The following is an 11,603-nucleotide window of genomic DNA, read 5'->3' as shown; positions in this document are numbered from 1 at the left end:
ATAAATTATATTAATCGCCTTCAAATCCTTTTTGTCCCAGTCTTCATCGTCTCTTTCGTTCTTCATTCTAGTTGTAACAACCTCGCATTCCTTATATTTGAGAAACATCGTGATTCTTTGCTTCCACATTCCATAATCCTCACCATCGAATATAGGTACCATGATTTCCGATCTCTCCATTTTAATTGATTCCTTTTTTTTTTCTTTTCTTACTCAAGCGTTCCTACGTGCTGGAAGTATATTTTTTTTCTGAAAGTTTTTTTCTTTACTGAAAACTCACTCGCAAGATCGTAACCACGCACTAAGTATCTTGCAAAACTAGTAACCACGCTCTGCTACCATGTTAAGGAAATTCGAGAATTTGGGAATACAAATTATTTGCTATATTTCCATATAATAGTCATACACCTATATTCCTCTCTAAGGACGTCTTGCACGCACGCTGGTTGCCAACCGACTAGCCTAGATTCTTCTAACATCTGGCAACAGTCTTTTGTCTCCACTGAGTCCTTGACGCCCTCTAACCCTTACACACACACTCTCATGTACAGTGTAAATGTATCACTTCCCTAACAGGAGTGCGTATAGTAGTTCGTTGAAGTTGTGTCGGAACCTCTTCACATAACTGTGTACCGATTCGTTGAAGTTTTGTCGTGTACGTTGCAGTTTATAGCGGGCTCCGTTGGATGTGATACTCACGGATACAAATTTTGTGAGGCTATCGAACAGGTCTTCATAGCTTTCGATTACAGAGTGGCGGATACTACGTTTTGCTTCTCCGATGATTCTTTGTGTTAAAATGAGGCGTAATAGCGTGCGTCTTTCGCGACATTCGGCTCGAGCTTCTTTTACCCGCTTAATAAACCCTTCTACTCCTATATCATCTTGTCCATTGAGCATAGGGATGAAGTCTAAGCAGGTTTTTGCACTGTACGTAGGATTGTCGTAATCTATAGTTTCTTCTTCACTGTCTATATGGTCCGTTTCGTTTTTCGTCTCGGTCTTTTTAGGAACATGTGGTTGATTTTTCCGAATAGTGCTGGCACTAGCGTCTTCGGTTATAATAGAGTTGAATTCAGATGTAGCGATTGACTGAATTCCTAATCGTAGTTCAGCGTAATTCCTACCTAAGAGTTCGATTTCTCTAACGCGTTGTTGACTTTCGTCTTGTATTAATTTATGCAAATTATTAAAAGCTAGTTCGTTTCTTTCGTTCTGCTTCTGCATAGAGTCTAGTATGGCCCGAATATTTGGATCCATACCAGTAGCCATAGGGCTAACAGAAGATGTGTCTTCTGATTTTTTGCTCATAGTGGTTATTGTACTGTTGTTGGAGTCTGTACTAGCGAAGCTATTGCGACGAGTACGATAATATTTAAAAGAATCCAGTTCTTTACCTGAATATTCTTCTTTTCGTGACCAGTTTCAGTTTTGATGATGACCGTAGTCCGCTTTCCGTAGAAGTCGTTTTCACGCAAAGTGAGCTGATCTGCAGAGGTCCGCTGATCCCTCAATCTTCAATGATGCACGTATGCCGAAATGCGTAATTTCGTTTTCTTGAAGTTGATGGATCCTGGCACGGATCGCCAAAATGTCACGTAAAATGGATACTTGGGTTGCGAGAGAAAAGAAAGCTGAGTCGTAGCCCAACTATTAATTCTCTTTTATCGAACTTTATTATGACTTTGGCACTTACAGTAGAATAACGTTGAACAGAGAAAGGGGTGTTGTACAAGAACAGCAACTAGAACGAGAACTCCCCGGGCTGGGTGAAGTCTCGGCTTATATACACCCTGGCTTGGGGATGTTGGGGGGTTTGGTGTGGATTCCAAGGAGTCCGAAAGTCGGGGTTGGGGCCTTATCTCTGATGGGGACTAAGATGCGTCGCGGCGTTGGCGTCCGACAGTCGGGAGTCGATGTCTTTTCTCTGAGAGGTAATTGGTGTCACAGTATCTTGGTGATTTTTCTGTAAGCTTCTGGGTTCCTCGGCAGTATTTTTACTTTATTGTTATTTATCTTTAGGTTATAGTCCTCCTTGGAGATATCTCTCTCTATGGACTTGATCATTGTCTGTATGTCGATGACGTCGTCCACAAATATTGGTGGGGGAGGGGGGATTCTCTGTGATTGTTTGGCGGCGGGTCTGCGATTTACATGGCGTCGTTAGTGGATTGCAGTACGGCGAACCTGTTGCGGGTGTTTATTTGTATCGTTGATTGTTCGTTCCGGTATACGTCCGTCATCCAGGTATACGAAACAGTTATTTCCTATTAACCCCCGTAGCGCGGTATCCATCATACGTTGAAACGTCGCCGGTGCGTTTTTAAGGCCGAAGGGCATGCGATTATAGTGGAAGTGACCTTGTGGGGTTGAGAATGCAGTATATTTTTTGGAATTTTGCTCCATAGGTATCTGGTGAAATCCTGACGAGAGGTCTAGGGCCGAGAAAAATTTAGCTTTGCCTAAGTGATCGAGTATTTCGTCCGAATTTGATAAAGGATACGCGTCTTGGTCTGTTTGCTCGTTTAATTTTCTAAAATCTATAACGATTCTCCATTTTTGTTTGCCTGATGCATCTAATTTTTTTGGAACTACCCAAATTGGTGCGTTATATGGACTGTCCGATGGTTCTATGATTTGTTTGTCTAACATGTCGTTGATTTGAGTCTCGATTTCCTTTTTATGACATTCGGGCGGTCTATAAGATTTGATGTTTATAGGTTTGTCTGTCTTGAGTGTGATTGTATGTTCTGTCAAGTTGGTACATGGTAATGAGTCTGTTTCCATATTAAAAACGTCTAAGTAATTGATGAGGATTTTCGAAGGGGTTCTCGAAGTTCTGGATCAATATGTTTGGTACGTATTATTTGTGCGAATTTATTAATTTGGCTTAGTTTATCGGGTTTCTCTATTTCGTTTGTAATGTGACAGATTTGCTTACCAGTGTTGATGAAACATACTGTTGTGGGCTTTCCTTCGATGTATTGGGCTGAGATTAGAGTTTCGCCTGGTCTTATCTTGCTATCGGTTTCCTGGAATGGTAATATAATTTCGTCTAAGGTTAGTTTATTGTTAGTGACGCTGTATTGATACTTTGTAAGGAATGGGAGTCCGATTATTCCATCTTCGATTAGGGGAAAGTTGTTAGGGACTACGTAGAATTGATTTTTCTTGAGCATGGTTAAATTGCAAATTTTGTTAGTGGTATATTTGTCACTTCCCATTAGGAAGGTTTTTGGGTTAGAAGTTTGGACGTTTAGCGAGGCTTTTTCTTTTATAAGGTTGATTCCTGCTCCGGTATCGACGAGGAATCTGGCTCTTCCTCCGTCTCTTCGTTGCAGTACGATTGATAGTAATCTTTCGGTGGTGGCGCAGTTAACTCGAGGTAAGCTTCCTCTGGGTTCTCCGTTGTTTGGTTTACTCGAGGTGGAATCTTTCCTTGGCTGGCGAATGGAAAATTTCGAGAGTAGCAGTTTTCGACTGTGTGTCCAATTCGTAAACACTTTGGACACTTCGGTTTCATGCGGTCGTCTAATGGTCGGCTAGGTAGCTGAGCAAAAGTTTGTGGCTGTGAATCGGTAGTAGTTCGCTTGGATACTAATGTAGTGTTGTGAGATTGATTCTTTGGGCGGTTGGCGACACGATTTGCTTCTCGTAACCATTGTTCTCTATCAGCTGCTAGTTGTTGGGCAAGGTTCAGGTTCTTTGGATCGCTAGATACCACCATCTGTCCTATCTCGTATCGTAAGTTGAGCAAATATGTTTTAAGTGCTTCGCGTTCTTCAATATCTATAGCTACGCGTCGTTCTGTTGGTGTGCGGTTTTCGTTTTGGACTGCATAATTTAATTCGTTTAGCTGTTGTCGGAATCTGGAGTTAAAAGATTGTACACTTTCTGTTGCCCCTTGTTTTAAATTCTTTAATTTGTCCCTACAGTTGCTAATAGTTGTTGGTGTTAATACGTGTTGTCTTAAGCATGAATATAAGTCTTCGAACGAGTTGATTTTTAGATATCGTATGTTTCGTTTCGCGTTGTCGGTAATCCTTTCGATCAGTATGAGATCTAATAATAGCTCTCTGTCACTTGCCTTGCACCTAGCTCTTGCTTTGCGGACCGATAAGATGAAATCTTCAACGCCTACGTCATCTCGACCTCGTAGTGTCTCGACAGTTCGTATGGCCTTATCTGCCTCGAGCCCTCGATCTTCGTTGTAGTTGTTTATTGGTTTAATCGCGGCGCGGCTAGATGCGGCTCGTGGTCTTTGTGACATTTTCGGTTCGTCAGTTTCGTCATCCGTTACGTTATCAGCAGCGGTTTCTAAATGGGTGTTTATTTGCGACTGGTCAGTCTCGGTGTCGTATTTTATTTCCATGGTTTTTGCAAGATCGCGTATTTCTTTAGAGCGATTTCTATCGCTAGTTTCCGCAAATTCCTTTATGTTTTTAATGTTTTGATCGGTGCTATTTCTAAAGCTTCTAAACTCGTGAGTTAGGCTTTCAAATTGTTCAATCAGGGTAGCGATTAGTTCGTTTTGTTTAGCGGTACTCTTGTCAGTTGGGTTCATGCTGAGAAATATGACACTTTCGGCGGAAGAAGAGTCACTATCTTCAGAACGTATTTCAGGTTTACGGTTTCGACAATGTACGAAAGCCAGCTTACCGAGATTCTTTGCAGATTCTTCTTTTGATCAAGGAGGTGACCGTGGTCCTTCGCTGTAGAATCCGCAGAGTTCCCGTTGAAGTTTCCTCTTGATGCGATGAATGGATCCTGGCAGGATCGCCAATTTTGTCACGTCGATTCGGGGTAATTTCACGTTCCGCACGCAAGGTAAGAGATTCGTACTTCAATTTTGATTGTTATTAGAAAATTTATTAAACACTGCCAGAGTAACGATACAGAATAGTAAAGCAGCACAGAAAAGAATGTCGAGTACTGACTTGAGAGGCACTTTTTTTTATATCAAGGACTTGGTTCCTGTGGAGGGGTTATCGCTGGATGCCGGTCACATAGGGTTTCTATTACTGCTTAGTTACTATTTTGCTGGCTAAGGTATGTGAGATATAATTATCCTTTCGCTGCGTTCTCACGACCACCGTGACACAATCAACGCCGCACCAACGAAGCAACCAAAGGCAAAATATTTTGCGTTGTCTGGAAAAATTACGAACACCCCGCGTCATACGAGGGATGCCCCAAGCTAGTAGAGCTGCGCAAAAAGCTCAACGAAAAGATAAACAATGCGAAAAAACCAAAAATCGAACGCATCGCCAAAATAAGCCGTAAATACGTCGCGAACTAAAGTTCGTGGACGTAGTAAAACAGGGAAGAACGCAAAAAAATTCCCCTCTCCCACCTATATTTGTTAATGATGTCATCGATATACAAACAATGGTAAAGTCCATTGAGAAAGATATCAACAAAGAGGAATATAAACTAAAAATAAATAATAACCAAGTCAAAATTCTGCCGACTAACCCAGTCTCATATAGAAGGCTCACAAAACTACTAAAGACCATGAATGCCAACTTCCACACATACCAGCTTAAACAAGAAAGACCTTTCCGAGTGGTTCTACGCAACATCCACCACTCAGCAAATTTAGATGAATTGAAATTCGGAAAACTCCTAAATCTTGGCCACGAAGTAACAAATATAAGCAACATTAGACATAGAATTTCAAAAAACCCGCTATCCCTATTCTTCATCGATTTAAAACAAAGACCAAATAACAAACAAATCTATAACATAACTAGACTAATGAACTCGGTAGTGAAAATCGAACCTCCTTTAATAAAGAAAGAGATAGTGCAATGTAAACGGTGCCAAAGGTACGGTCACACGCAGAAATACTGCAACCGTAATTTCCGCTGCGTTAAATGTGCAGGTATACACCCTACTGAGCAGTGCACGAAATCTCCAGAAACCCCTGCGAAGTGCATCCTCTGTCAAGGAGACCATCCCAGTTCTGCCCGTGCAGCCGAGCTATGCGGACGTGTGAATCAGTGTTTCCGTAAGTGCGACAAGTGGGGAAAAGAAAGTGGCTCAAGACAGAGTCAATCGCTAAATAATGGGAAATGTGCAACAAATACCACCAATAAAAATATTAAACAAAGGCAAAACATATTTTATAAACAGAGCTGTAGGTATAACAAACCCAAATCAATCAACAAACGAAGATCATGATTGCTCAATTATAAAGGAAACAGAAATGGCAGCTACACAAAAGAATGACGAGAAGAATAACATCAACAATGATTTATCACATCAGAATGAAAGCTGGAAGACTGTAACTCCCAGCAAAAAACGAAAAATAAATACAAACACAAATGTTAGGAAGACTATAGAATCAGAAAGACAACAATGGCTACAAGAAATTCCTATACAAAACTCCTTCAGCTCACTGACAGAAGAGATGGACACAGACCCAACAGAAAAACCAAGAACACACACTCCCAAGCTACATAGACGCTAAAATAATAGACCCCCTCATTGATTTGCTAAACAGCACGGCAGGAAAAGAAAACTACACCATTAAACAACTCAAACTGGATCGGGTAAAAGTACAAACTAATACCCCAGAAATCTATAGGAAAGTGACAAAAGCGCTAAAGGAAAAAAGTGCTGGGTATCATACTTGCCAACCCAAATCTGATAAAAGCTACAAAGCAGTAATCACAATAATTAAACACAATAATTACAGTCGAGCCACCCAGACATAAAATAGACATACCACAATGCATGCGGTGTCAACAATATGGACATACAAAAAATTACTGCAACAGAAACCTGGCGTGTGTCAGATGCGCAGAAAAGCATCTAACAATGAACTGCCCATACACGGGAAAAATAAACGATGTAAAATGCTACAATTGCAGTGGATACAATTGCAGTGGATACGATACAAATAAACACCCGCAACAGGTTCGCCGTACTGCAATCCACTAACGACGCCATGGAAATCGCAGACCCGCCGCCAAACAAACAATCACAGAGAATCCCCCCTCCCCCACCAATATTTGTGGACGACGTCATCGACATACAGACAATGATCAAGTCCTTAGAGAGAGATATCTCCAAGGAGGACTATAACCTAAAGATAAATAACAATAAAGTAAAAATACTGCCGAGGAACCCAGAAGCTTACAGAAAAATCACCAAGATACTGTGACACCAATTACCTCTCAGAGAAAAGACATCGACTCCCGACTGTCGGACGCCAACGCCGCGATGCATCTTAGTCCCCATCAGAGATAAGGCCCCAACCCCGACTTTCGGACTCCTTGGAATCCACACCAAACCCCCCAACATCCCCAAGCCAGGGTGTATATAAGCCGAGACTTCACCCAGCCCGGGGAGTTCTCGTTCTAGTTGCTGTTCTTGTACAACACCCCTTTCTCTGTTCAACGTTATTCTACTGTAAGTGCCAAAGTCATAATAAAGTTCGATAAAAGAGAATTAATAGTTGGGCTACGACTCAGCTTTCTTTTCTCTCGCAACCCAAGTATCCATTTTACGTGACATTTTGGCGATCCTGCCAGGATCCATCAACTTCAAGAAAACGAAATTACGCATTTCGGCATACGTGCATCATTGAAGATTGAGGGATCAGCGGACCTCTGCAGATCAGCTCACTTTGCGTGAAAACGACTTCTACGGAAAGCGGACTACGGTCATCATCAAAACTGAAACTGGTCACGAAAAGAAGAATATTCAGGTAAAGAACTGGATTCTTTTAAATATTATCGTACTCGTCGCAATAGCTTCGCTAGTACAGACTCCAACAACAGTACAATAACCACTATGAGCAAAAAATCAGAAGACACATCTTCTGTTAGCCCTATGGCTACTGGTATGGATCCAAATATTCGGGCCATACTAGACTCTATGCAGAAGCAGAACGAAAGAAACGAACTAGCTTTTAATAATTTGCATAAATTAATACAAGACGAAAGTCAACAACGCGTTAGAGAAATCGAACTCTTAGGTAGGAATTACGCTGAACTACGATTAGGAATTCAGTCAATCGCTACATCTGAATTCAACTCTATTATAACCGAAGACGCTAGTGCCAGCACTATTCGGAAAAATCAACCACATGTTCCTAAAAAGACCGAGACGAAAAACGAAACGGACCATATAGACAGTGAAGAAGAAACTATAGATTACGACAATCCTACGTACAGTGCAAAAACCTGCTTAGACTTCATCCCTATGCTCAATGGACAAGATGATATAGGAGTAGAAGGGTTTATTAAGCGGGTAAAAGAAGCTCGAGCCGAATGTCGCGAAAGACGCACGCTATTACGCCTCATTTTAACACAAAGAATCATCGGAGAAGCAAAACGTAGTATCCGCCACTCTGTAATCGAAAGCTATGAAGACCTGTTCGATAGCCTCACAAAATTTGTATCCGTGAGTATCACATCCAACGGAGCCCGCTATAAACTGCAACGTACACGACAAAACTTCAACGAATCGGTACACAGTTATGTGAAGAGGTTCCGACACAACTTCAACGAACTACTATACGCACTCCAACACGAAATTCGCGATCCAATACGTCGTGCAGTCGCTATAGATCTTGAAAACGAACGAGCCACCAAGATTTTCACCGTAAATTTGAAACCCGAAATAGAAACACGCACATCATCTAAAGGACCAAAGAATCTCCAACAAGCACAGGATGCAGCCTTCGAGGCAGAGTTACTTATAGGGGAAATCGAACGCAACAAAAACATAGCAAGAGGAAAAATAATGAATCGACCAATTGCGAGAGCCGACGCCCAATTCCAAGGTACACCTAACGCAAGAAGAAATATCACGCTTGAGAACACCACACGGCCGAAAGATCTAATTCGTACTAGCCTATGGGATAGCGATGGTAAAGAATGGGACGAGATACTCAATTTTATATATTTTGGGTATAATACAGCAGTTCACGAAGGAACAGGATTTACCCCTTTTAAATTAACGTTCGGAAGAAAAGCTAATTTACCGTCCGCAATTGCAAAAACCACCAACTTAACGTATGATGATATGTTCTCTCTATGGCAAAAACAGTTAAACAAATATTTGGCGTTAGCGAGACAAACACTAATAAATAGTAAGAAACGATACGCTCGACATCAAAAAAGAAAGATCGTGCGAACCCAAACGATTTTCAAAGAAGGGGATTTCGTACTAGTTCACAACGATCACAAAAAAGACAAATTGGATACCGAATGGTTAGGGCCATATCAAATCCATCAAGTCAAAACACCGTATTACGAGATAATAATCGATAAGGTCATTAAGAAAATTCACAGTAATAGGTTAAAAACTTATTTTTCAGGACGCTTATCTCATGCACAACCCTCGTGCTCGGCCTGGAATTAATACCAATCGAAAACAATGCAATTTTCCACCAAAAAATATCTAAAGCTTATTTGTACAATGAGGAAGTTAATGTATATATAGGAATAGATGTAGGTGCCAGCGCCCGCTTAGCCGCGGTGGAAACGCTAGTTTCCCATCGATCACGAAGGTTAAGCAACGATCGCCGCGGCAAGGACAAGGATGGGTGACCGTTCGGCGGGCGCTGACGAAGAGGAAGAAGGCGCACCGAAGAAATTTTTCTGGGACTATCCAAGGAGCACGAGGCAGGCAGAAGCCCCCGGGACACAGGACTACCCTGGGAAACACCGATGGATCTGATATTTCTTATAGTCGGGTGGCGGCTGGCCGGTGTCCGCGGCACTAGCCAGTTCGCCGATCCGGTGCGGAAATTTCGGAGAAGTTGGTGGGCCCCACGCCTGCCAGGACCACTCACCACCTCATCACAAGGGGCTCCCTGGCACACCTGCACCGGCTCTGACCGGATCAGGGTGTGAAGAAGAGTGAGCGGCACCAGGACGGGACACACCGTTGACGACCTCGGCGAAAAAAGACCAAACAAAAATGGATATACAAAACATAAGTAACAAAGTTTACGGTGCAGGGGAGGGATACCCCAGTACCGGCGCAGCCGTGGGTAGTGAAGTGGGCCCCACTGCGTCGACATCTCGCGACCACGGCCGTTCGAGGGTGGACCGCCAGGCGCCCGGACGTGTTTCTACGCCTGGCGATGGAACAGGAGACAGGAGGATGACGACAGAAGGACAACCGGAGGACAACCGGAGGACAACAGGATGGAAACAGCGGAGGAGTCTCCGAGGAGAGTGACAAGACGCTCGCTAAGAGCCGCGGACAGGCCGGAGGGCGCCTTTCTCACACCAGCGAGGCTGGACGATGGCACGTCACCGATGGCAGGAGGATCACGGGCGCGAGCGAGGTCCGACGACGAGGACCCGACCGCCTCGATCACCTCGCGCTCGGCCTCGGCGGCACCCAGGGGTAAGAGGAAGAGAACAGCAGCCACAACAACACCGGAGGTGTCCGAAGAGTTGGAGGTGCAAATGAGAACGAGCTCCCCGGCGGAAATCAGCGCGGGCCTGACGATGCACGTGTCTGAGATAATGCACGTCGCGACGACGTCGTCGAACCTGAAGGGGACCTACATCAGATCCCTGAAGAACGCGGCGAGCTATATCACCGCCGCCTGGAACAAGGAATCCGCGAGGAGGGCGAGGCCAGTGCGAGGCACCGACGACGACGTGGACGCGAGGCTGTCCGTGCTGGAGGAGGAGAACGCAGCCCTCCGCCAGGAACTGAGGAGACTGGCTGCTCGCGTCAGCGAGTGCCCGCGATGCGCCGGTGCGGCGCCCGAATACGTCCGCCCGCCGTGGGAAGGCGGAAACGACAGGACGCGTCTGGACGCCCTGGAAAGAGCAGTCCGAGAACTGGGACCCTCCATTCTCAGGACCATCGAAGAACGATTCGGGGACGCACGATGGCAACGCACCCCCGAAGCACGACCCAGCGGGGACCGCTCCGTCGACCCTCCCGCGGCCCAACCGACGCCGCCCCGAAGGGAACAGGAGGACGGCGGATGGGAGCTGGTGGAGACGAAGAAGAAAAGGAGGAGAAGCAGGAAGAAAGCGAACGGGACGAAGGCAGCCGCCGCCGCCGCCGGAGGAGAGGCGGCGAGGAAAGGACCGACCGCGCCACCACCGACGCGGGTACGGCAGCAGCAGCAACCCCAGCCCGGCAGGACGACGGGCGCACCGAAGGCGAGCGCCCCCGTAACGCAGAGAGGACCACCGCGGACACCCAAGGTGGTCACGCCCCCTCGCGCACCGCGAACATCCGCGGTGACCCTGACGTTGAACGAGGGAGCGAGGATGTCGTACGCCGACGTCCTGGAAGCAGCAAGAACGAGGATCCCGCTATCGGAGCTCGGCACGGAGCGCCTCGAGATGAAGAAGGCGATGACGGGTGCCATCATAATACAAGTCCCCGGAGACAAGGACAGGGGAAAGGCGACGCTACTGGCGACGCGGCTGGCCGAGACGCTGGACCCGACAGCGGTGAGAATCGCCACACCGACCAGGATGGCGGAGTTACGCGTGACCGGGATAGACATCTCGGTCAAGAAGGAGGAGCTGCGAAGAGCACTGGCCTCAGCGGCGGGATGAGGCAGCGCGGAGATGCAGGTGGGCGAGATCGGCGCCACCAGAGGCGGCCTC

General features: G+C 45.4%; 1 protein-coding gene across 1 annotated transcript; it reads right to left on the bottom strand.

Moving 5' to 3' along the window:
* Positions 1 to 3,274: 3,274 nt before the first annotated feature.
* LOC117209472 lies at positions 3,275 to 4,564 on the bottom strand. Its single transcript, XM_033451557.1, has one exon. It carries the CDS (start codon positions 4,562 to 4,564, stop codon positions 3,275 to 3,277), a length of 1,290 nt encoding a protein of 429 aa, XP_033307448.1.
* Positions 4,565 to 11,603: the final 7,039 nt, after the last annotated feature.

Source organism: Bombus bifarius, unplaced genomic scaffold (assembly GCF_011952205.1).
Source record: "Bombus bifarius isolate JDL3187 unplaced genomic scaffold, Bbif_JDL3187 scf7180000008177, whole genome shotgun sequence".
Lineage (NCBI taxonomy): Eukaryota > Metazoa > Arthropoda > Insecta > Hymenoptera > Apidae > Bombus > Bombus bifarius.
This window is presented reverse-complemented; position numbering and strand designations above follow the sequence as displayed.